General features: G+C 40.7%; 2 protein-coding genes across 2 annotated transcripts in view; one reads left to right on the top strand and one right to left on the bottom strand.

Moving 5' to 3' along the window:
* The window catches only part of METTL16 (methyltransferase 16, N6-methyladenosine), an 80,481-nt gene that overhangs the window by 25,377 nt on the left and 28,061 nt on the right, over window positions 1–27,043 (top strand). The window contains exons 3-6 of the mRNA XM_044248145.1: window positions 3,161–3,360; window positions 9,104–9,244; window positions 11,627–11,742; window positions 14,455–14,597. Coding sequence (XP_044104080.1) covers window positions 3,161–3,360; window positions 9,104–9,244; window positions 11,627–11,742; window positions 14,455–14,597 — 600 coding nt within the window. The remainder of the gene's footprint in view (window positions 1–3,160; window positions 3,361–9,103; window positions 9,245–11,626; window positions 11,743–14,454; window positions 14,598–27,043) is intronic.
* On the bottom strand, window positions 8,162–8,755 carry LOC122906330 (proteasome maturation protein-like). The gene has a single exon (XM_044248146.1). The coding sequence runs from the start codon at window positions 8,695–8,697 to the stop codon at window positions 8,272–8,274; it is 426 nt and encodes a 141-aa protein (XP_044104081.1). The 5' UTR covers window positions 8,698–8,755; the 3' UTR covers window positions 8,162–8,271.

A 27,043-nucleotide genomic window follows, 5' to 3' on the forward strand; every position in this document is an offset into this window, starting at 1 on the left:
TTGATTTTGGGGTCATAATTAAGCCCCATGTTGGGGTAAAGTTTACTTTAATAAAAAGCAGGGGAGAATTCTCTCTTCCAAATTTTGCTCTGGCATTTTGTATTTCTGCCTGTTCCTGCATATTTGCTTTTTCATCTCATTGAATGCATTTTATCCCTCCTCAAAAATTACCTCAAAAATTGATGGTTATTCGATGAAAGGTAATGCCTTCTGGGGGTGGGAGGGGCAGAGGGAGAAGCAGGCTCCCACTGAGCTAAGAGCCCCGTGTGCAGCATGATCCGAGGACCCTGGGATCATGACCTGAGCCAAAAGCAGACACTTAACTGACTGAGCCACCCAAGCGCCCTTCCCTGAAGCATTCTTTTTTTTTTTTTTTTTTTTAAAGATTTTATTTATTTGACGGAAAGAGATCACAAGTAGGCAGAGAGAGAGGGAAGTAGGCTCCCTGCTGAGCAAAGAGCCTGATGTGGGGCTTGATCCCAGGACCCTGAGATCATGACCTGAGCCAGTGGCGGAGGCTTAACCCACTGAGCCACCCAGGCGTTCCCCCTGAAGCATTCTTAAAGGTCGTAAGAAACCGTATATTCAAGTATACAGTGCAGTTTGTATAGATAACAAATTTTGTGTATATTCCTGAAATTTAATCCTGCTTATCATAACTCTTTGCAAATTGTTTTACTGTTAAAACTGTGTTTTTATGAACAGTTTTAAAGAGTAGATCATGTCTCTCAGGGGTGTAAGATTGAGCCCTTCATTGGCTTTGCACTGGGAGTGTAGCCTGCTTAAGATCTTCTTTCTTCTGCAGACCCCCCTTCAAAAAATAAAGAATAAATCATGTCATCTACAAACATTCATTGTATATTCCTTAATATGTGTTAATAGTGTTATTAAATGCTTACTATCATGAAGCAGAAGGATAATGTTAGGTATCAGACTAGGGGATAATAGAAATGTTTAATGTTTGGTTATTCATAACTATTCTATTCAGTAACTGTATTGATTGTTCCATGTCACTATAATTTGCTCTACAAATATTTAAGTGAGTACTATCTTACTAATTCATAGTATGCATCATAAACTCTTAAAATTTTACCAGGAAGGACCCTTGGATTTTTGTTTTGTTTAATCCCTTCGTTTTATAGATGGAGAAACCGAGACCTAAGAATTGAAGTGACCTTCAGTCCATGGCTAGTTGATTGCAGAATCGAGATCGGACTCCAGATTTCTGAACTCCCATACCCTAGAATATTTTGCTGTGGGTGATGGTGGAGCTTGGGTCCCTGGTATCTATCTGAAGTTTCCCCAGTAGCCAGGTAGATAAAGCACTCTTCCTTCTGTCTGGTCATTGAGTTTTTCAAGTGATTGGTCACTTCATTGCTAAGATGGGAACATAAAACTTAGGCCAGAATTTAGAGCAGTTTAAAGCTCTTTTTCTTAGTTCAGTCCCATCTACTGGCTTTCTGCTCCCTTTTCATTGCCCCATTTATAAATAAGATCTTTGGTTTTGTTTTAATGTTTCAACTTTAGTAGCATTTTAACATTTAAATAATTAAATTGGCACAAGTTTCTTAAAAAGTTAAATAAAAGTATCGTATCAGATGAAGACTTGCATGTGAATGTTTAAAACACCATTGTTCATGAAAGCCAAAAAGCGAAAGAATCCAAATGTTCATTAAGTGGTGAGTGGATAAACAAATCACTAATGCAGTTATTCCTTGCAGTGGAATATTATTTGGCCACATAAAGGTAGGAAGTACTGATACATGCTACAGTATTGTTTAACCTCACAAATGTTGTGGCAAGTGAAAGAATCCAGACATGAAGACCACATATTTTATGATTTGATTTAGATGAAATGTCCACAAGAAGGAAATCTGTGGAGCTGAAAGTATGTTAATGTTTGCCTAGAGCTGACAGTGGAAATAAGGAATGGCTTGCAAATGGCCATGAGGTGTTGTTTTTGGGATGATGGAAGCGTTCTATAATTGGATTGTTGTGATGGTTGCCCAACTCTTATTATAATAAAAACTGTTGAATTGTATACTTAAGAATTTTATGCAAATTATACCTCAGTAAAGCTGCTAAAAATTGTTGTATTTAAAAATTGTTATTTGTAATATCTAATATCTTAACCTCTTTTCATTATTAAGCATTTTATACTGCTTTCCACTTTCAAATGTGATTTATTTATTTATTTATTATTATTTTTTAAAAATATTTTATTTATTTAACAGAGAAATCACAAGTAGACAGGCAGGCAGAGAGAGAGAGAGAGAGGGAAGCAGGCTCCCTGCTGAGCAGAGAGCCCAATGCGGGACTCGATCCCAGGACCCTGAGATCATGACCTGAGCCGAAGGCAGCGGCTTAACCCACTGAGCCACCCAGGTGCCCCTGATTTATTTATTTTTAAAATTATTTGTTATTTATTTATTTGACAGAGAGAGATCACAAGTAGGCAGAGAGGCAAGTAGAGAGAGAGAGGAGGAAGCAGGCTCCCTGCTGAGCAGAGAGCCCGATGTGGGACTCGATCCCAGGACCCTGAGTTCATGACCTGAGCCGAAGGCAGTGGCTTAACCCACTGAGCCACCCAGGCGCCCTAAATGTGATTTTTAAAAAGTGCTGAAGTCAAATGATGTTAATGATAATAGTAAAAATAGCCAGCGTTTGTATAATAGTTACTATGTACTAGGCATTATATATATATAATACATATATATGTTTAGATATATGTATATGTACATATACATATTATATATATATATATACACATTTTCTCAGATTATCTCATAGCAATACTATGATAGAGGTATTATTATCCCCATTTTACAGCTGAGGAAACAGTCTCATGGAGGTTAAAAAACTTGTCCAAAGTCCTATAACTAAGTAAGGAGATGATTGGGCAGGAATTGGAACAGAGACATTCCTGTCCTCCCTGTTCTTGTGTGAAAATGCAGTGTTGTCAGTGGAAATTTGTACTGCCTTTCATATACTATGTCTGTGTAAACACCAATATGTGTTTTTCATTGCCCTGAATGTTCTGTATAGCCATTTATATATGGTCTCCTAGAAAATTCAAACAGGTGTTGATATTGCCTGGCTGCCATAGTTTGTGTAGCATAGTGAATCTTACTAATCAGTGTTCTTTTTCTCCACTCCTCAGTCTTAATTTTAAAGACCCTGAAGCAGTCAGAGCTCTGACCTGTACTCTCCTAAAGGAAGATTTTGGACTTTCTATTGATATTCCATTGGAAAGACTGATTCCTACAGTTCCCTTGAGACTCAACTACATTCATTGGGTAGAAGATCTGATTGGTCATCAGGACTCTGACAAAAGTACTCTCCGAAGAGGAATTGACATAGGTATATATGGTTTTATTAAGTTCTTTATTTTTTTTTTAAAGATTTTATTTATTTATTTATTTGACAGAGAGAGAGAGAGAGATAGATATCACAAGTAGGCAGAGAATAAGCAGAGGAAGAGGTAGAAGCAGGCTCCCCACTGAGCAGAGAGCCTGATGTGGGGCTTGATCGCAGGACCCTGAGATCATGACCAAAGCTGAAAGCAGAGGCTTAATCTACAGAGCCACCCAGGCACCCCAGTTCTTTTTTTTTTTTTTTTTTTTTTTAAGATTTTATTTATTTGTCAGAGAGAAAGAAAGCAAGCAAGGGCCAGGGGGGAGGGGCAGAGGGAGACGCAGACTCCCTAGTGAGCAGGGAGCCTGAAACGAGACTCAATCCCCCAAAGGCAGATGCTTAACCAGCTGAGCCACCCAGGCATCCTTTAAATTCTTTTTTAGCTAAACATAAGTTCCATTAATTTTGCAAAGTCAGTTTCTTTGTAAACTTCTCTTCTGGATTTTTGTGTGAAAGAAGCTGACTACAGATACTACTGTTCTTATTTGCTACACTTGGGCTTTTCTGCCATTTATTTCTCTTGAGAAGGGATTTTTAGCACCAAACAGGGAGCAAGGGTGTAATGGTGCAGAACGCAAATGAGACTCTTGTTTTCTTAGCTTTTCAGATTATCATATTGATGTCTGTATCTTTTGGACATTATTTTTACTCTGAATTATTTTATTATTTTTAAATATTTTATTTATTTATTTGACAGACAAATCACAAGTAGGCAGAGAGGCAGGCAGAGAGAGTGGGGGAAGCAGGCTCCCTGCTGAGCAGAGAGCCCGATGTAGGGCTCGATCCCAGGACCCTGGGATCATGACCTGAGCCGAAGGCAGAGGCTTTAACCCACCGAGCCACCCAGGCGCCCCTACTCTGAATTATTTGGTTTTAGTATAGTAGTCCACATGTTGAGATATTGTAATGATGTCCATTTGATAAAAGATCATGTGGGCTGAATACTTCCAGGAATCTCTTGGATGATTATTAATCATTTAATTGGCATTTAATCTAAAATGAAAGAGGGGCGCCTGGGTGGCTCAGTGGGTTAAGCCGCTGCCTTCGGCTCAGGTCATGATCTCAGGGTCCTGGGATCGAGTCCCGCATCGGGCTCTCTGCTCAGCAGGGAGCCTGCTTCCTCCTCTCTCTCTCTCTCTGCCTGACTCTCTGCCTATTTGCAATCTCTCTCTGTTAAATAAATAAATAAATAAATAAAATCTTTAAAAAAAAAATAAAATTAAAGAGGAAAAAAGTCATTAATTTTAAGATGTTCTCTTAATTGTAAACTTCTACAATAGAAAACGCTCTCTGGTTTATTCATTTGAGAGATTAAATGGAAATATAGAAGGTAATGAAGCTAGGGTATGTTTTGTAATTATAAATAGGTAGTGTGTTAATTTGATAGCGTTAAGAAAATTTTTTAATCCTTTGGCCTTTACTAATCCTTTATGGGAAAAAAGCTATGTGGCTCTATTTCTAATCATAATAGAGTTAATTTATAGGAAAGACACATTCTAGATAGTAGTAAATGTTTAATTTTTGACATTTGCATGCATTTTTAGTAAGTATTTTTCCATCTCCCTCATAAATGGCCTGTTCGGGGCGCCTGGGTGGCTCAGTGGGTTAAAGCCTCTGCCTCCGGCTTGGGTCATGATCCCAGGAGCTCCACGTCAGGCTCTCTGCTCAGCGGGGATCCTGCTTCCTCCTCTCTCTCTGCCTGCCTCTCTGCCTACTTGTGATCTCTGCCTGTCAAATAAATAAATAAAATCTTTAAAAATAAATAAATAAATAAATGGCCTGTTCAGGTCATTTATTGGCTCCCCTCTGGACTTTTTCTGGTTTTCTTTTCTCCGTTCTATTCACTCTTCTTCCCTTTGAGCTTACTTTCCTGTACATGGCCATTAGATGTTGGGAAGGTCGGCCTTTAGCCCTTTTCTTTTGTTTTCTTTTTCTTTCTTTCTTTTTAATTTTTTTAAGATTTTATTTATTTATTTGACAAACAGAGATCACAAGTAGGCAGAGAGGCAGCCAGAGACAGAGAGAGAGGGAAGCAGGCTCCCCGCAGAGCAGAGAGCCTGATGTGTGGGGCTATATCCCAGGACCCTGGGATAGTGACCTGAGCTGAAGGCAGAGGCTTTAACCCACTGAGCCACCCAGGTGCCCCTCTTTTTTTTCTTTTCCCCCTAAGATTTTACTTGTTTATTTGAGAGACAGAGCCAGAGAGCATTAAGTGCCCCCAGGTGCCTGTCTTTAGCCCTTTTCTTAGCATCCTAACTCTAGGCAATTTCATCCACATTTATGACTATTTTCCACCTCTGTGCAAATAACCCACAAATTTATGTATTCTGCCTACTAGTCCCCAGTGTCAGAAATACGCATATCTCAAGAACATTTCAGACTTTGCCATGTCTACGACCAGACTCATATTCTTTTCTTTTTGATCTTGGTCCTCTTTCTTCGTTCCTTATTTCACTGAGTCCACCACAGTCCACCTGTCATTCTTGATACTCCTTGATACACCTCCCCATTCTCACTGAGAATATCTGTCATCATTTCCTTTTGGTTGGTCTCTTAAATATTTCTTGGGGCACCTGGGTGGCTCAGTTGGTTAAGCATCTTGCCTTTGGCTCAGGTCATGATCTAAGGGTCCTGGGACTGAGTTCTGTTTGGGCTCCTTGCTCAGCAGGAAGCCTGCTTCTACCTCTGCCTGCTGCTCCCCCTGCTTGTGCCTTCTGTGTGTGTGTGTGTCTGTCTGTCTGTCTCTCTGACAAATAAATAAATCTATAAATCTTTAAAAAATTTATTTTTAAAATCACACACTTCTCTCCATCTCCAGTGTCACCATCTCAGTCCAAGTCACTGTCATCTCTCATGGTCTGCAGAATTAGGTTTTTTTTTTTAAGATTTTATTTATTTGTCAGAGAGAGAGCGGGCACAAGCAGGGGAATACAGCAGGCAGTGGTAGAAGCAGGCTCCCTGCTGAATAAGGAGCCTGACATGGGGCTCGATCACAGGACCCCTGGGATCATGATCTGAGCCAAAGGCAGTTTGCTTAACCAACTGAGCCACCTAGGCGCCTCCCCCCAGCAGAGTTTCTGGCACATAGTAGGTGTTCAGTAAATAATTTGTTGAATATTCATGGATAAATACATCATTCTTTCAACATTCAAAATTCTGAACACCCTGTATGAGCTAAGTACTATATAAAAATGAGGGGTTTAGCAGAGGCTCTGCACTTGTATGTTCGCAGCAAAAGATTGGCTGATGGGTTATAGAAGGCTTAAAAAGTATAAGAGCATATTTGGTACTAATTTATTTTAATTATGCCCCAAACTGTCTAAAATAACACTTGGGGATACAGGAGGTTAATGGATTTTAGCTCTTCACAAGGGGCACCCTTGCTGAAATCACATTCATTCTAATTAGGGTTTTATATAAATTTTTCCCCCAGACTCCATCATTTTGCTCTAATTCTATGATTATACACTTTTCATTTTTATTTATCATTACAAGGATTAGTATCCATTTTAAAATGTCATTCAGCTTTCTGAGGGGACTAGGATGTTAGAATTCAAGTCTTCTTGGTCTTAAGAATTGAGAAATTTGATTCTTTGCTGGGGGGGGTAGAGGACAGGTCATTTACCTGTATTTATTACCCTGGAGGTACCTGATCTGTGGGCAGTGGAAGGAAAGTAATTTTTCTTTTTTGCTCTTTGCTTTTAAATGATTTGAAGTATGAAAAGAAAGGCAGTTGTGTGAGAATCAAGGGCCTGGTATCCGGTCCAGATATTTTTTCCTACAGAGCTTCTTTCTTCCTCTGAATGACTTTGAATGCCTTTGGCTTACCAGAATGGCAAGCAGGGACTAAATAATTGTGGCCTCTGAGAGGAGCTTGAGTTCCCTTTATCACCCGTTCCTTCACTGCCTCATATATCTCCAAGGAGGTATTTGCCCAGTAGCCTCAGAGCCAGGATGCTATAAGTAAACATGATGGGAAGTATAACAATCACGGTGACTGTCATAGGGCTGTCACTGTCCTGTCTCTTATCAGCCTGTTCAGAATACTTGATGAAGAAGCAGTATGATGACTCCGGGTTTCCTTTGGGTGAGGAGTATGTATCTCTAGACATCATCTCTTCTTGCCAAATCCTTAGAAGACTAGAGTGGCACCGAGATGTGGTATGGGAAGGCAGGCTTGGAGTGGGTGGTAGGTGCTGACTGCCACAGGCCTTTAGGAGAATCACTGGCTTTTCTTCTCTCGAATATGTGCTTTGGATCTTAATTGGCCAAGATTAGTCAGTGGTCATAAAAGTAGTTATTTGTGGTTAGTATATAGTCCAGCCCATGGTTGGGGGATCTACATACAAGTTAGGACCAAACCCTAGTTGTCAAAGAGTGATTTTTGCCTGGAACATTTGCCTTCGAATGTCTCCCTTGAAACTATGGTGGGGCAAGACAGTGATTGATGTTTTGGATCTGGAGCAGATGTCTTTCCATGTCATCACATCTAAGAAATGAATTCTCTCTTTAGTTGTTTTTGTTGTTGTTGTTGTTGTTTTTAGTTTAGTTTAGTTTAGTTTTGAACTTCTGATTTCCTTCAAGTAACAGCTTATAGATATGTGGGGATATGTGGGCAAATTGGTCATTTAAATAATCCTAACAATTTTATACCCTCTGTATTGTTTTCTGCTTTGGGGGAATGGGATATACATTGATCTATTTTAAGCTTTGATTTCAATTTAAGAAGATTGAGTTTTGTGTGAGATTTTTTTTTTTCATGTGTCAGTACTTTTAATGTTGTGTACATCAAGTTATAGTAAAAAGATGACTATAAACAACATGCAGCCCCTCTATTTTCATGAACAGCACAACACATTACAATAAACCGAGTTTATATTCCACCATCAAGTGTGGTTCTCCCATTAGTTCACATTGTGACGGGTCATTAAGAATATCTTCAAATCCAATAGTCTCATCATTACCCCTCAAAATATCCAGTGAAAGGTTTGAGCTTGGAATAAATGGAAGACGCTGAACCTGCTGCACTGCCTTGAATTCCATTTGTAATTTTAGTGGAGCAAACAGACCCTGGATGTTTCTTAGTGTAGAAAAATTCATTTTATCTTGGTTGAGCTGAAAATTTTTTTCTGATAATTCAAGAGGATGAGTGGGCAAAAGTTCATTTTTCACACAAGGTAGGCCTTTTCGAAGAAGATCATGACTTTCAAAAGGTCCACTTGCTGAAAGTTCAGTAACCGGAATACTGTCCTTTAACTGAGATCCAAGTCCTCTGGCATTCATCTTCACTTGCTCTGTGAACAGCCTCTCAGCCCCGTTACCGTCAGTCGACCCCCGAGTTTTGTGTGAGATTTTAAAATGAAAAATTTTCTGAAGTAAACTTGTTTTGGTAATTTTTGGTTAATTAGTCCTGTAGTCCTTGATCACCAGCTAGTTTTGCACACTTCATTTTACATACAACATACAGAAGAGGATAGCAAAGTTTTTGTCCTCTAAGAAATTTGAATCCAGTTAGGAGGTAAGATTGCCATACGTGAAATGATTAGAGAACCCAGCAGCTGTAGTATGTATGTAATCAGGTACCAGCCAAGGTATTAAGAATTCTAAGAAAGAAGAATGGTGTTTTGGCTTGTTCTTCTCATGTCTCCCTCTGGGGTGGGTAACGTGTTTTATATTTTTGTTTTATTAGGTACTGGGGCATCCTGCATCTATCCTTTACTTGGAACAACATTAAATGGCTGGTATTTCCTTGCAACGGAAGTAGATGACATGTGCTTCAACTATGCAAAGAAAAATGTGGAACAGAATAATTTATCTGATCTTATAAAAGGTTAGCTCTACAGAATAAATATCCCTTTCAAGCAGTGTTTATTAATCTATCGTTATAATTGGATACATTTCCTTTTTTGTTTTAATATACAGACTTTGGTAATTTAAAAAAATATGGCACATTGTGGAAGGAAAAATAATATAAAACAGAAGAGGAGGCAAACCATAAGAGACTCCTCTAACAATATAAAACAAACTGAGGATTGCTGGACGGGAGTTTGGTGGGGGATGGCTAAATGGGTGATGGGGATTAAGGAGGGCACTGGATATTATGAGCACTGGGTGTTACATGTAAGTTTGATGAATCATTAAATTCTACTCCTGAAACTAATACTACACTTACATGTTAGTTGTAACTTGAATTTAAGTAAAATCTTCGAAGAAAGAAAATAAATGAAACAAGTAGAACAGAAAAAAAAAAATAAGCTACACTATGGGGTTTGTAGCTTAACTCAGAAGGAAATATGGTTGGTAAATACAGTCACTCCTCATAATTTGTGCATTCTTTTTTTTTTTTTTTTTTTTAAAGATTTTATTTATTTCTTTGGCAGAGACAGATCACAAGTAGGCAGAGAGGAAGGCAGAGAGAGAGGAGGAAGCAGGCTCCCTGCTGAGCAGAGAGCCCGATGAGGGGCTCGATCCCAGGACCTTGACTGAGATCATGACCCGAGCCGAAGGCAGAGGCCCCAACCCACTGAGCCACCCAGGCGCCCCTAATTTGTGCATTCTATATTTGTGAATTTGCCTGTTTGGGGTTATGTTTAACCCCAAAATCAATACTTGAGGTACTTTTATGGTCATTTATAGGCATGTACAGAGTGGCAAAAAATTTGAGTCCTCCAACACACATGGTCCCAGCTGAAATTGAACAAGGTGATGCTCCTCTGCTCTTTGTTTTAGCTCTCTATTGTAAGCAAGTATCCTTATCATAGTCTATTTGATGTCACTTTTTTTGCATTTTTGTGCTTTTTCTTGATGATTTTTGCTGTTTAAAATGGCCCCTACACATAGTGCTTAAGTGCTATCTAGTAGGTGTTCCTCCAAAATATGAAGAATGTGACGAACCTTACAGGGAAAATACATGTGTTAGATAAGCTTCATTCAGACATGATCTAGTGTTGTTGGCTGTCATTTTGGTATTAATGAATTAGCGGTGTATATTAAATGAGGTGTCATAAATAAATAAATAGAAATACACCTAAAGTAAAATTACATATTGATCAGTTGGAGAATGTTTGACCAAAGGCTGACAGTTACCTAACCTTACCATTTCTCTTAGGAGCCATTGGTTTCAATTCAGTGTTCATGGTGACTTTACAGAACATAACTACCACAAATAATGGAAATGAACTGTATATGAAGTAACCTAGTCACCAAGATTTTATTTTTTAAAATTTTAGAGAGAGAGAGAGAGAGAGCATGAGCGGAGGGAGGGGCAGAGGGAGAGGGAGAGAAGTTGACTCTCCGCTGAGTGGGGAACTAGTGTGGGGCTCATTCTCCCTACCCTGGAATCATGACCTGAGCTGAAATCAAGAGTCAGATGGTTAACTGACTGAGCCCCTCCCCCCCCCCGTGCCCTGTCACCAAGATTTTATAAGGGAAACCCTGCTGTTGATTAAAGTATACCATCTTTTTAATTTCAGTACATGGAACTATGCCACAGACAATCAAGTCCCCTTAGTGACTAGATACTTTTAATTTTGTGCTTACTGTATATTTGAAGAGCTGTTCATTTTTTTCTTTTTTTTTTTTTTTAATTAAAGAGAATTGATGTCTCTTGATGGAAGATCTAGGCTTCTCATACTAGTGTTAAGCATATCATTATAAGGGGAGATGCTAACATTGTTTATGTGTTTTTCAGTTGTCCATTTCTGTGTTACAAATTACTCCAAAATCTAGCAACTTTAAACAAGTAATTATCTCATAGATTGTGTGGACTGATAGATAGCCTACTTGGGTGGTTCTGGTTCAGTTTGGTGAGTCTGCAGTCATCTGAGTGATTGACTGGAGATAGAGATTTGCTTCCAGAATGGTTCATACAACTTGGCCATTGGTAAGAAGCTTGAGTCATTCACATGGATCTCTCCTCTAGGCTACTTGAGCAACCTTACAGTGTGTCAGCTGGCTTCTCTTAGTGCAAGTAATTAATGAAATAGGATAAGGAAGAAGCCACTCTTCTTTTATGACCTAGCCTCAGAAGTGACATCCTTTCACTTAATATTCAGTCTGTTCAGTAAAAGTGAGTCACTGAGTACAGCCTGTATTCAAGGAGAGGGAAATTAAACTCCACCTATTGAAGGAATTAGTGTCACAGAATCTGTGGTCATACTTGAAAACTACCACAGCTTTAATAGTAGTTAACAGTTCCTGTTTTTTCTCCTAGTGGTAAAAGTACCACAGAAGACACTCTTGATGGATGCTCTTAAAGAAGAATCTGAGATAATCTATGATTTTTGCATGTGCAACCCTCCCTTTTTTGCCAATCAGTTGGAAGCCAAGGTAAAGTACTTTCTGCTTTAAGACAAATGACTGTTTATAGGGGCGCCTGGGGTTTAGTCGGTTAAACCTCTGTCTTTGGCTCAGGTCATGATCCCAGGATCTTGGGATCAAGCCCCACATTAGTCTCCCTGCTCAGTGAGGAACCTGCTTCTTCTTCTCCCTCTGCTGCTCCCCCTGCTTGTCCTTTTTCTTAAATAAATAAACAAAATCTTTTTTAAAAAAGAGAGATAATTGTCTGTTTAAGTTGTTGATGTTTGCAAAGATAAGAGCAAAGAATAACCTTTATTTTGGAAGCTACATCAGGATGCTTCTGGTATCAAGCACCTGAGGACTCAGTTCAGATTGACTTAATAAAGGAAATTTATTGGCTTAAATATCTGAGAAATCCAGCAGCAGTGTATTTTATGTATATATGAAGATAAATACATAAAAGTACCTGTGCCATAAGTGTAAATTGGATTTAACAAAGTGAGCCCTCCTGTGGAACCAGAATCCAGATGAAGAAATACATTCCTTTTCGTTTCACTTTTATTGAGAGATAAGTCACATGCAATACAATTCGCCCTCTTAAAGGGTAGAATTTAATTATTCTTAGTATATTCACAGAGTCGTGCAGCTATCATCACGATCCATTTTAGAACATTTTCATCACTCCCCTTCCCGGCCCGCATCCCCATTAGCAGTTACTCTGTTTCCCACAGCTCCTAAAGTCCTAGGGAGGCACCAGTCTACTTTCTGTCTTTATGGATTTGCCTGTTTGGACATTTCATGTAAGTGGAATCATACAATATGTGGTCTTTTTTTACTAAGGTTCATCCATACTGTAGCATGTATCAGTACTTAGTTTTTTTTTATTGCCAGATAATATGCCATTGTATGGAAATACCACATTTTCTTATCTATTCATTCATTGATGGATGTTTGGGTTACTTTAGTTTTTGGCTATTATGAATAATGCAAATGAGAGCATTTGTATAGAGATATTTGTGTAGACCTGCCTCCCTGGTATATACCTAGGAGTGGAATTACTGGGTCAAATGGTCACTCTGTTTAGTTGTTTGAGGAACTGCCAGACTGTTTTCCAAAGTGGGTGCACCATTTTTCATTCCAATGGCAGCAGTGTGTGAGGGTTCCAGTTTCCAGTTTCTCCACATGCTTGTCAACACTTGTTATTATATGTCGTCTTGATTATAGCCATCCTAGTGGGTCTGAAGTGGTATCTCATCTTGATTTTGATGTTTATTTTTCTGATGTTTAATTATATTGAACATCTTTTTATGTGCTTATTGGCAATTTTTATATCTTCTTTCGAGAAATCCTTTACCCATTTAAAAATTGGATTATATTTCTCTTTATTATTATTGTAAGAATTCTTTATGTATTCTAGACACAAGTCCCTTATTAGATTTATTATTTGCGAATATTTTCTCCTGTGGGTTGTCTTTTCACTTTTTTTTTTTTTTTTAATTTATTTATTTGCGAGAGAGAGTGAGAGCGAGAGCACAAGCATGGGAGGTTGTGGGGGGTTGTTTAGAAGGAGAGGGAGAAGAGGGAGAAGAAGGCTTCCTGCTGAAGAGGAAGCCTGACTCAGGGCTCAATCCCAGGACCTTGGGATTGTGACCTGGTCTGAAGGCAGGTGCTTAACCCACTGACTCACCCAGACACCTCATCTTTTCACTTTTCTTGCTATCTTCACAGCCTAAAAGTTAAATTTCAAGGAGTACAGTTTCTCTAAGAAACCATTCTCTAAGAAACCTAGGGGCGCCTGGGTGGCTCAGTGGGTTAAATAACCGCCTCTGCCTTCAGCTTAGGTCATGATCCCAGTGTCCTGGGATCGAGCCCTGCATCAGGCTCTCTGCTGAGTGGGGAGCCTGCTTCTCCCCCACCCCCGCTCTCTGCCTGCCTCTCTGCCTACTTGTGGTCTCTCTCTCTGTCAAATAAATAAATAAAATCTTTAAAAAAAGAAAAAAAGAAACCATTGCCTAATTCAAGGTCAGAAAGATTTACTCCTCTGTGTTCTTGAAAATTTTATGATTTTAACTTTTTTATCTAGATTTTTGCTCTTTTTTAGTTAATTTTTTAATATGATTTGAGGTAGAAGGGGATTAAATATTTAATTTTAAAAAGTGAAACCTTAAGAGTACTAGAAGAAGGGGCGCCTGGGTGGCTCAGTGGGTTAAGCCGCTGCCTTCGGCTCAGGTCATGATCTCAGGGTCCTGGGATCGAGTCCCGCATCGGGCTCTCTGATCGGCAGGGAGCCTGCTTCCCTCTCTCTCTCTCTGCCTGCCTCTCCATCTACTTGTGATTTCTCTCTGTCAAATAAATAAATAAAATCTTTAAAAAAAAAAAAAAGAGTACTAGAAGAAAACATAAGTAAATATTTTTATAATCTTTGGGTACAATATTTTCTGTGTATAATACCAAGACAAAACATTAAAAAATGACATATTAGGTTACATAAAAAAGGTGAAGTTTTTATATGTTAAATCACAAAGATGGAAGGTGAAAAGGATCCTGGGGAAGAATATTAGTAGGAATGCAGTTGCTTAAAATGTAATATTGCAATGGCTATATGATTTTTAAATCCTAGATTTAGCATAATATTTGGAAACTAAATTACATCTAAGCATTCTTACTTAGAACTAGATTAGAGTCAAAGCCTTGTTCTTATGGTGTACAAATTTTTCACCAGATGTCATTGTTTTTGTGCAGGGAGTAAACTCCCGAAATCCCCGGAGACCTCCACCGAGTTCCGTAAATACAGGAGGTATCACAGAAATCATGGCAGAAGGAGGTGAATTAGAGTTTGTTAAAAGGATCATCCATGACAGTTTACAACTTAAAAAAAGATTAAGGTAAGTTAGTTATTACAACACGGGACTGTTTTCTTCCTGTGTAATTCTAAAGTAAACCATGTCACTTAGAGGAAATGTAATCACAGTAGTCTGAAGAATAAACAGATAAAAGTGGAAAAGGTTGCAGATTCCACAGGCTGTAAAAACCCTGTTTTTGAGGATGCTCTTACGCTTTTAATTGATTTGTGTTTCTTGTACTCCTGGATAGAAAGGAGGAAAATACTGTATGATTGTACCATTGGCATGGTACCATGGTGGAACAAAACTTGATTCAAATATGGTTTTTGATTAGAAAACAGATGGCTTCAGATCTGTCCCATCGACCAGAATAAATTTGTTACCTAGTCCTTAATGCAATTTATGTTCTTAGAATTAGTTTTCCAAACAATGACAGATGTGAGGACATTGAGCTGTCAAGAACTTAATGAAGGGAAACTGAGATCACTAACCAGTTCCAGAGGAGAGTTAAGGCTATTGCTTTTTAAAAGCTAATTAATTCGGACAACACACCTGTCATTAAGCAGCATTAGGTACTTGAAAAGTGCTATTTGTCATGCGTGACTTCTCACCCTGCCAAGTGTTGTTGAAAATGATGGATAATGTGATAGTTGAAAGGTAAAAGGGTTTTTAACCCTAGGATTGTTTGGGGACATAGAGAAGATTTTTTTTAATTGTAATAAAATAACATGAAATTTATAGTTTTCACATAAAATTATACATTTTAAAGTATACAGTTTAGTGGTGTTAAGTACATTTGTATTGTTAGGCACCTAATCTCAAGAACTGTTACAAAACTTAAACTCTACACATTAAACAGCAATCCCTCATTCCTCCCTTTCACCCCAGTGTCTGGCAAAAACCATTCTGTGTGTCTCTGTGAATTTGATTATTCTAGGGACTTTTTATAGTGTTTGACCTTTGTGACTGGGTTCTTTCAGTTAGCATAATGTCCTTGGTGTTCATCCATGTTATAAGATGCATCACAATTTCCTTCCTTTTTAAGGTTGAATAATAATATTCCATTATATCTGTATACCACATTGTGTTTATTTATCTATCTATTGATGGATATTTGGGTTGCTTTCCACTTTTGACTGTTGTGAATAATGTTGCTATGAACACAGGTGTGCAAATATATCAGATAAGACCCTAAATTTCTGTTCTATCGTGTATAAACCCAGTGAAATTGCCAAATAAAGAAGACTTCTGGGGCGCCTGGGTGGCTCAGTGAGTTAAAGCCTCTGCCTTCGGCTCGGGTCGTGATCCCAGGGTCCTGGGATCGGGTCCCGCATCGGGCTCTCTGCTCGGCGGAGAGCCTGCTTTCTCCTCTCTCTCTGCCTGCCTCTCTGCCTCCTTGTGATTTCTGTCTGTCAAATAATAAATAAATAAATCTTTTTTTAAAAAAAAAAAAAAGAAGACTTCTTTTCTTTTGAATTTTTATGTGTTTAAAGCTGCTTATTTTACTTAAAGGCCAATTCCAAGGCAATGAATATCCTAATTTGTTAAATGTCAGTTTGTACATTTGTGGAAAGCAACTGGATCATTGGGTGGTCTGCCTTTCAGAAGATTTACACATTGTTGAAGCCAAAGGTTAATAAATTTCTGCTTTAAATTGATTTCTTTAAAGACTTACTAGGGTATGAAGAAGAAAGTGACTTAAGTTACACTGAGCATCAAGAAGAGTTTGAATAATTAAAGTAAGCTTAAAGGAGGTAACAAAGCACTGAAACTGAAAAGAGGTAACCAGGGCCATGTGGCTACTTCAGAATCTGATATTGGCTTTTTTTTTTTTTTTTAAGATTTTATTTATTTATTGGCCAGAGAGAGAGAGCGCGAGCGAGCACAGGCAGGCAGAGTGGCAGCAGAGGCAGAGGGAGAAACAGGCTCCCCGCTGAGCAAGGAGCCCGATGTGGGACTCTGTCCCACGACGCTGGGATCATGACTCGAGCCGGAGGCAGCCACCCAACCAACTGAGCCACCCAGGCGTCCCTCTGCTATTGGCTTTTGAGGGGACTGAACCCGACCAGGAACATAGGGAAGGCTTTTAACCAGTAAATTTCTTTCCTTTTCTTTACTTATTTTTTTTAAAGATTTTATTTATTTATTTGTCAGAGAGAGGGAGAGAGAGCGCGAGCAGCACAGGCAGACAGAGTGGCAGGCTGAGGCAGAGGGAGAAGCAGGCTCCCTGCCAAGCAGAGAGCCCGATGTGGGACTCGATCCCAGGACGCTGGGGTCATGACTTGAGCTGAAGGCAGCCGCTTAACCAAGTGAGCCACCCAGGTGACCCTTCTTTTCTTTTCTTTTCTTTTTTTTTTTTTTAAGATTTTATTTGTGTGTTTGATAGAGATTTCAAGTAGGCAGGAGAGGTAGGTGGGGTGGAAGGTGGGAAGTATACTCCGTGCTGACCAGAGAGCCTGATATGGGGCTCGATCCCAGGACCCTGGGATCATGACCTGAGCCGAAGGGAGAGGCTTTAACACACTGAGCCACCCAGGCCCTCTAACCAGTAAATTTCTGTTATTTCTGAAGTTCCATTCAAACTACAAATGGATGTTTTATTTTTATTTTTTTAGGGAGGGGTAATGGGGCAGGAGAAGCCATAGAGAGAATCTTAAGCAGGCTCCACACCCTGCATGGAGCCCTGATGCAGGGCTTAGTCTCACAACCCTGAGATCATGACCTGAGCAGAAATCAAGAGTCAGTCAGATGCTTAACCCACTGAGCCACCTATGCATCCCAGGAACACTATTCTGAGAATTGATCTGTATGTTCCAAGTCTGCCTATACCTATCTCAGTGGCAGCCCCCAAATTGAATGAAAGTTTAGGAAGGATAAATTGCTAGGGCCCATCTGGAGAGTTGACCATTTTGAGCTTGGTATTATAGATGGAAAACACTGTCCGTTTATGATTTATTTAAAAATAGGGTTCAGCAGTCTTGTCTGTGCTGTTAGGACTCAGGCAGATTGAGAGAGAGAGGAAGGGGGACGCCTGGGTGGCTCAGTTGGTTGGACGACTGCCTTCGGCTCAGGGCGTGATCCTGGAGTCCCGGGATCGAGTCCCGCATCAGGCTCCCAGCTCCATGGGGAGTCTGCTTCGCTCTCTGACCTTCTCCTCGCTCGTGCTCTCTCTCACTGTCTCTCTCTCTCAAATAAATAAATAAAATCTTTAAAAAAAAAAAAAAGAGAGAGGAAGGAAGAGAAGAAATTAGCAATGTTTTTTTGAGAGTATTTCATATATTGTTTACAGTTTAACATTTGTTCCATGTTGATTTTCATTAGTAAGTAGTACCAGTTCATGTCCTCTTACATATTTTTATAGTTGATATAATGTTTATATAAACTTGCAACTCTCAAATTTTAGAATGCTGAAAATGCTTGCAGCCATACTTTGGAGATACTATGGGTGTAGTTCTAGACCACAGCAATGAAGTGAATATTGCAGTATGAAGCAAATCAGATGAATTGCTTGGTTTCCCGGTGCATATATATATATTTTTTTTAAATAATTTTTTTTTAAGATTTTATTTACTTATTTGACAGATAGAGATCACAAGTAGGCAGAGAAAGCAGGCAGAGAGAGAGGAAGGGAAGCAGGCACCCCGCCGAGCAGAGAACCCAATGCGGGGCTCGATCGCAGGACCTGGGATCATGATCTGAGCCGAAGACAGGCTTCAACCCACTGAGCCACCCAGGCGCCCCAGCCCGGTGCATATATTATATGCGCATCCATTTATACCCTAGTCTAGTACTTGTGCAGTAGCATTATATCTTAAAAAATGCACATACCTTTATTTAAAAACACTGTATTGCTAAAAAATGCCGACTTATCTGAGCTTTCAGTGAGTTCTAAGCTCTCTGCTGGTGGGGGAATTTTGTCTCAGTATTGATGGCTGCTCACTGGTGGTACCTGAAGATTGGAGTGGCTGTGGCAGTTTCTTTAAATAAGACGACAGTGAAGATTGCTGCGTTGACTCTTTTCACGCCATTTCTCTGTATCATGTCATGGTGTTTGATAACATTCCACTCACAGCAGAACTTCTTTCAAAATTGGAGTCAATTCTCTGAAACCCAGCTGCCCCTTCTATATGAAGTTTATGTAATAGTCTAAATCCTTTCTCATTATTTCAACAGTGTTCATAGCATTTTCACCAGGAATCGATTCTAGCTCAAGAAACCACTTTTTTTTTTTTTTTTAAAGATTTTATTTATTTATTTGACAGAGAGAGATCACAAGTCGACAGGGAGACAGGCAGAGAGAGAGAGGGAAGCAGGCTCCCTGCTGAGCAGAGAGCCCGATGCGGGACTTGATCCGAGGACCCCGGGATCATGACCTGAGCCGAAGGCAGCGGCTTAACCCACTGAGCCACCCAGGCGCCCAAGAAACCACTTTCTTTGCTCATCCATAAGAAGCATCTTCTCATCCATTCAGGTTTTATCACGAGATTGTAGCAACTGAGTCACGTCTTCACGTTCTACTTCTAATTCTGGTTCTCTTGCTATTTCCACCACATCTGTGGTTTCTTCCTCCACTAACGTCTTAAATCCCCAAGAGTCATACATGCAGGATAGAATCAGCTTTATTTCTAAACTTTTGTTAATGTTGTTATTTTGACTTCTTCCTGTGAATCACAGACCTTCTTAATGGCACTAGAATGCTGAATCCTTTCTAGAAGATATTCAGATAGTATACTTTGTCCAAATCCATGAGAAGAATCACTGTCCGTGGCGGCTAGAGCATTATGAAAAGAGTTTCTTAAATATAAGATTTGAAAGTCAAAATTACTGCTTGATCCATGGGTTGCAGAGTGGATGTTGTGTTAGCAGGCATAAAAACAACATTTATCTCATCATGGTCTCCATCAGGGCTCTTGGGTTATAAGGTGCATTGTCACTGAATAGCAGTATTTTGGAAGGAGTCTTTTTCTGAGCACTAGATCTCAGCTTTAGGCTTAAAATATTCAGTAAACTATGTTGTAAACATTGTGTTGTCACCCAGGCTTTGTTCCATTTATGGAACTCAAGCAGGGTAAATTTAGCATAATTATTTTTTTCTTTAAAGATTTTATTTATTTATTTGATAGAGAGAGATCACAAGTAGGCAGAGAGGCAGGCAGAGAAAGAGAGAGAGGAGGAAGCAGGCTCCCCGCTGAGCGGAGAGCCTGACTCAGGGCTCAATCCCAGGACTCCGGGATCACGACCCAAGCCAAAGGCAGATGCTTTAACCCACTGAGCCACCCAAGTGCCCCAAATTTAGCATAATTCTTACTGGCCCTATGATTTTTCTGACTGTTCAGAACAGTGAGCATTGGCTTCCGTTTAAATCACCAGCTGTGTTGGCCTCTAACAAGAGAATCATCCTGTCCTTTGAAGCTCTTTAACTATGAAAGCCGTAGATGACCGCTTGTTTCAATATAAGATTGTTTCATCTACATGAGAAATGTTTTTTAATGGAGTCACCTTCATTAGTGATCTGAGCTAGATCTTCAGGATAACTTGCTGTGGCTTCTGCATCAGCCCTTGCATTTTTATGTTATAAAGATAGCTTCTCTCCTTAAAACCTTGTGAATGAACCTCTGCTACCTTCAGGCTTTTCTTCTGCAGCTTCCTCACCTTTCTTAACTTTGAATAGAGTTGAAGAGAAATGGGGCCTAGCTCTGGATTAGCCTTGGTTTAAGAGAATGTTGCAGCTGGTGTTACTGTCTATCCAAACCACTAAAACTTTCTCTGTATCAGCAATAAAACCATTTTCCTTTCTTATCATTCATGTGTCCACTGAGGTAGCACTTCTAATTTCCTTCACAAACTTTCTTTGTATTCATAAGTTGGCTAACAGTCACTAGAGGCTTAAGTTTGGGCCTGTCTTGGCAAGTGAGAGACATGAACCTTCCTTTTACTTGAACACTTAGAGGCCATTGTAGGGTTGTTAATTGCCCTAATTTCAATACAGTAGTGTCTCAGGGAATAAGAAAGAGAGGGAAAGAAACGTGGGAACAGCTGGTTGATAGGGCAGTCAGAACATACACAGCAGTGGTGCCTCGGTGGCTGTTCAGTCTGTTGGGTGTCTGCCTTCAGATTGGGCTACGATATCAGGGTCCTGGGATCAAGCCTGAAATGGGGTTCCCTGCTTAGTAAGGAGCGTGCTTCCCCTTCCCCTCCCCCTGCTTGTGCTCTCTCTTGCTCTCTCTCTCTCAAATAAACAAATAAAATCTTAAAAACATACACACATGTAACATTCATTGATCAAGTTCATCATCTTACATAGGTGATTCATGACACCCAAAATAATTATAATAGTACCATCACAGATCATCATAACAAATACTATACTAACGAAAAAGTTTAAAATACGGGGAGAATTACCAAAATGTGACACAGAGACACAAAGTGAGCAACGACTATTGGAAAAATGGTGTCAGTAGGGTTGCTCATAGCAGAATTGCCGCAAATTTCAGTATGTTAAAAAAAAAAAAAAAAGATCTGTAAAGTGCAATAAAAGAAGGCACAATAAAATGAGGTATGCTTATATTTTGAAGCTCTGAATAAGGAACTAAAAACAAGTATTTTAACCCTACCATCTGTTACTTATCCCTCTAGATTTTTTTTTTATTATTATTACTGAAAAAGTGAAAGAACTAAGTAGAATTTGTAACATGGGGTAAAATCAGTTAATTTGTTGGACTGATCTCAGTGATGGCACTTGGGATGCCTTATCTCCCTGTTACAATTCTTGCCGCACCTAAGTGACACTCAGCAGCACCTGCAGTATTTTTTTTTTTTTAACGATTTTATTTATTTATTTATTTATTTGTCAGAGAGAGAGAGAGAGAGAGCAAGGCAGAGTGGTAGGCGGGAATGTTTGTCATCCTGACGTTCATGTTTTGTGCTTGTGACTTGAGCTTACTTCATGGCATTTTCTTCTATCTTCATTTATTTTATTTTTTACTTACTTGACAGAGAGAGAGAGGGGGTACAAGTAGGCAGAACAGCAGGCAGAGGGAGAAGAATTAACAGACTTCCCACAGAGCAGAGAGCCTGATTCGGGGCTCAATTCCAGGACCCCAGGACCATGACCTGAGCCGAAGGCAGATGCTCAGCTGACTGAGCCACCCAGGCGCCCCAGCATTTTCATTTTTAGAGACTCACTCATCGAAGCCTTTAAATAGATCAGCAGATGGGGCGCCCAGGTGGCTCCATGGGTTAAAGCCTCTAACTTCGGCTCGGGTCGTGATCCTGTTGTTCTGGGATTGAGCCCCGAGTCGGGCTCTCTGCTCAGTGGAGAGCCTGCTTCTTCCTCTCTCTCTCTCTCTCTGCCTGCCTCTCTGCCTGCTTGTGATCTCTCTCTGGCAAATAAATAAAATCTTTAAAAAAAAAAAAAAGATTAGCAGTCTTGGTCATACTCCTCATGGTCTGAATTCCAGTCTTGTCATTGGTTATTAGGTCTGTGGGCATTTTACAGTTATTTTATGATTTTTCCAGGAACCAGAGATCTGTATCTGGCAGAGTTCTAACTTAATACAGATTTCACCATTTTTCCTCTTTTTGCTTTTTTCTTTCTGATCCCTACTCCTCTACCAGATGGTAGATATTAGATGGGTTTGTATATACTCTACATATTTGGTGATGGGCAATAAATTGAATAATCTGTGCCCTTTGAATGTGATTCTTAGACTTAAATTTTGTTTTCTTATCAGTAAAATGGGATAATAATAGCTACTTCATAATAGTTACCTCATACCTCATAGGGTGGTCATAGAACTAAATTAACACATATTTGATATAATGAATATCAAATAGGATCATCTCAACTCTTTTTTTTTTTTTAAAGATTTTTTTTTTAAATTTATTTGACACAGAGAGAGAAATCACAAGTAGGCAGAGAGGCAGGCAGAGAGAGAGAGAGAGGAGGAAGCAGGCTCCCCGTGGAGCAGAGAGCCCGACATGGGGCTCGATCCCAGGGCCCTGGGATCACGACCTGAGCTGAAGGCAGAGGCTTTAACCCACTGAGCCACCCAGGCGCCCCAGATCATCTCAACTCTTGACTCTCCTAGGAATTCAGTAGATTTACATTCTGTGGTTCATGTGTTGAAAGGATGTTAGAAGTACTTTGTTGTTTTAATAAAGAGCTCCCCTTCTCCTCCTGTTTATTTTTTTTATTTTTAAGATTGTATTTATTTATTTATTTATTAAAAGATTTTATTTATTTGACAGGCAGAGATCACAAGTAGGCAGAGAAGCAGGCAGAGAGAGAGGAAGGGAAGCAGGCCCCCTGCTGAGCAGAGAGCCCGATGTGGGATTTGATCTCAGGACCCTGAGATCATGACCTGAGCCGAAGGCAGCGGCTTAACCCACTGAGCCACCCAGGCGCCCCAAGATTGTATTTATTTATTTGAGAGAGAGGACTAGCATGGGTTGAGGGAGAGGGAGAAGCAGGCTCCCTGCTGAGCAGGGAACCCACTGCAGGGCTCAATGCCAGGATCCCAGGTTCACGACCTGAGCCAAAGGCAAACACTTAACCAACTGAACCACCCAGGCATCCCTCCCCTTTTCCTTTTTTAAAGTAGGTGCTAGTAGAGTTATGGGGTACTATAAGTAGTACTTTCAGGGAATAATTATAAATTTTATAACTGAGCTTTTAATCATTCAGTGGAAAGGCTCCTTTTTACTATAAATTTTGACTTGCCTTTATAAAAGGGTAAGCCACTTGATTTTTCTTGTCTATGAGGTTGGGATAATACCTCTTACAGTTGTTCAGAAATGAAGAGAAATTACATAATTTTCTTTCCTTTTTTTAAAAAAGATTGATTGGGGGCGCCTGGGTGGCTCAGTGGGTTAAGCCGCTGCCTTCGGCTCAGGTCATGATCTCAGGGTCCTGGGATGGAGTCCCGCATTGGGCTCTCTGCTCAGCAGGGAGCCTGCTTCCCTCTCTCTCTCTCTCTCTCTCCCTGCCTCTCCATCTACTTGTGATTTCTCTCTGTCAAATAAATAAATAAAATCTTAAAAAAAAAAATAAATAAAAAAGATTGATTGGTCAGGTTGCCTGGGTGGCTCAGTGGGTTGAGCCTCTGCCTTCGGCTCAGGTCATGATCTCAGGGTCCTGGGATCGAGTTCCGCATTGGGCTTTCTGCTCGGCGGGGAGACTGCTTCCCCCCTTTTCTCTCTCTGCCTTCCTCTCTGCCAACTTGTGATCTCTCTGTGTCGAATAAATTAAAAAAAAAATCTTTAAAAAAAAAAACAAAAGGATTGGTTGATTGATTTTAGAGAGTGTGCACGAGTAGTGGGAGGGACGAAGGGAGAGAGACAGTCTCTCAAGCAGACTCTCCACTGAATATGGAGCCTGACATGGGGCTTAGTCTCCCAACCCCAAGATCATGACCTGAGCCGAAACCAAGAGTTGGACACTCAATTGACTGAGCCACCCAGAGGCCTTTATAATTTTAATCTCTTAAAATAATCATACTTAAAGAAAATTAGAAAATGGAGAAAACATTGATCTCAGCACATTGATACAACTGTTAGCTTATTTTGGGTGCATTTCCTGCCAGTTTCTGCTTTTTTCATTTGTATGGTTGTAATCATGAATACCAGTAGTTTTGTGTTCTGCTTTTGTTTTTAATTTCACTTTTTTAATTCCTTTGTTTCCTTGTGGTTAATGATATGTGCATAGAAGTAATTTTAAACAGCCTGGCAACAGTCCATAATTAAGTAATTCCTTATTATTGGGCATTATATTCTTTTTTTCATTGTCTTCATTTGTTACTAAACTGCCACAGATAAATCTAATGAGGCTATTGTTGTGGATGGCTGTCTTTGACCTCTGGTTTCATCTTTGAATGGGACCTACCCAGGGTTGCAAATCAATAAAGTGTGTTTTGGTTGTCATTAGAAAGAAATGCACCCATTGCTCCCGTGAACCAGATAACTACACAGATATAGAAGGTAGAAATGTATTGGGGAATAGGTAGTACACGAGCCTCTTCTCCAGATAGAAGAGCTTTTTTCTCAATTTAAACCTAAAAGAGTATTTCTTTCTTTTTCTTTAAAAGATTTTTATTTATTTGTTTATTTGACAGAGATCATAAGTAGGCAGAGAGGCAGGCAGAGAGAGGAGGAAGCAGGCTCCCCGCTGAGCAGAGAGCTGAATGCAGGGCTGGATCCCAGGACCCCGGATCATGATTTGAGCTGAAGGCAGAGGCTTTAACCCAGTGAGCCACCCAAGCGCCCCTAAAAGAGTATTTCTTAATTGTGAGATGCACAGGAGGCAGATGGTGGTTTTGATTGTTTCCTTCCTACTAAAGTAGGAAGAATAAGTAGCTTGAAGGATAAGGGGCTACTTTATTTATTTATTTTTTTAAGTAATTAGGTTATGTACTTTTCATCACCTTAATTTAGGTATCATAGTTTAATTCCCTTTCAAGTTTGAAGTGGCAGAGCATCATTGATTGGTGACTGCTCTGAGGTCTTAGGGAGAAAAGGTTGAATCTGGTTGCTTATGCCATGACAAGCCATCTGTATCAGTTTTTATGGCATATCCACCTGTAGTAGGTAGTCACTGGTTAGTTCTGCTTTAAATGGTCAAAGAAGAGAGTTGTTAAAGTAAAAAGGGCATGTGTTTTTAGTTCATCACGCAATTACAAAAAAGAATACCCAGGGGCGCCTGTGTGGCTCAGTTGGTTAAGTGTCTACCTTTGACTCAGTTCATGGTCTCAGCGTCCTGGCATCAACCCCACATCAAGCCCTGTGCTGGGCTTCATGCTCGGTGGGGAGTCTGCTTCTCCCTATCCCTCTGCCCATCCCCACGCTCATGCACTTCCTCAAATAAATAAATAAAATGTTTAAAAATTTTTAAATACAAAGGAATGCCAAAGAATGAAAAGTGCTGGCCCCACTACCTTGAAGAATCTTCTTACAGTGTTTCTTGTAAAAATGTGTGAATAAGTAAAACTACTTTTTAAGACAAAGATAGAGTCATGCTTGGGTGGCTCAGTCATTAAGCATCTGTTTTTGACTCAAGTCATGATCCCAGTTCCTGGGATTGAGGCCCACAGGCCCCTTGCTCAGCAGGGAGCCTGCTTCTCCCTTTGCCTGCTGCTCTCCCTGCTTGTGCTCATACTCTCATTCTCTCTTTCTGACAAGTAAATAAAAATCTTTAAAAAAAACAAAACATGGAATAAACTTTTTTAGCTGCACAGATTTGTAATTTATGGTAGTTTAAATACTTAATTTTGAGGTTGGGTGGACATTAGGGCTGCTCTGCTACATGTCTAGGGGTATTTATTCTGATAAATTGGTAGAGGCAGCTGTTAGGGTCCGTGATCAAAGGAACGAGACTGATACAAAGCGAAGGTCAAGCAAAACTTTATTTCGCGCCAAGCATCAGGAATCAAACGACTGGTCAGAGCTACCTCTTACGAAAAGGCGGTGACGATGATCCCAACAAGGTCACTTCCAAGAAGGCCACTCTGGACGAGGCCACTCTAGATGACGCTGCTGCTCCGCAGATGAGGCCGCTCCATGATTGGAGCTGTTCCCAAGAAGAGGCCACTCCCAAGACAAGGCAACTGCTCAATGAAGTTGCTCCCCGGACAAGGCCGCTCCCAAGAAGAGGCTGTTCTGGACAAGACCACTTCCTGGATGAGGCCACTCCCAATGACGAAGAAGCAACAATGACAAGGAGGACAACCCGGATGACACAGATTCTGCTCCCCACCATGCTACTCTGACCAGGCTTCCACCCGGAGGAAGCCACCACTGCGGACAAGGCCACTTGTGGTTCGGGGTGGCGAGGCATTTTGCAGTGAGGCTGCTGGTGTCTAGGGCCGTTGGCATCTCAGGGCTGCTTGCGCCTCGAGACCGCTGGCATCTAGGGGCTGCAGGTGTCAGGACCGCCGACTGCTGGCATCCAGGGGCTGTAGGCATCAGGACCGCTGGACCGCTGGGGTCTCGGCAGCTCGCCGGGCTGCTGAAGGCAGGGCCGCCGGAGGCTACAGGCTGCAGGCGGCGGAATGGGGCCACGGGAGGCAGGACCACCGGAAGCTGGAAGCTGCAGGCGGCTGGAGACTGCAGGCGGCGGCGCGGGGCCGCTGGAGGCTGGAGGCTGCAGGCGGCGGCTTGGGGCCGCCGGAGGCGGGGCCTCAGGTGGCTCGCAAGGCGCAGCTCGGGGCTGCTGGAGACTGTAGGCGGCGGCTGGGGACTGCAAACTCGGTTGTAGCTCTTACAAGAGCTGTTGCAGCTCTTCTATTCACCGTTGACTCCCCTGCTCTCCCCCGACTTCCACCGCTCTCCGCCCCGCTCTCCGCGGACTCCACCACTCTCCTGCAGCAGCCCCTGACAGCCTGGCAGAGCAACCTTTATGGGGGTGGCTGAGCCCTGCCCCCACACAGGCGGCCAATTGAATTCCAATTTCCCCAGTGGCTATACATACACCTCACTGATTGGATGTCTCCACT

The sequence above is a fragment of the Neovison vison genome, chromosome 5 (genome assembly GCF_020171115.1).
Source record: "Neovison vison isolate M4711 chromosome 5, ASM_NN_V1, whole genome shotgun sequence".
Lineage (NCBI taxonomy): Eukaryota > Metazoa > Chordata > Mammalia > Carnivora > Mustelidae > Neogale > Neogale vison.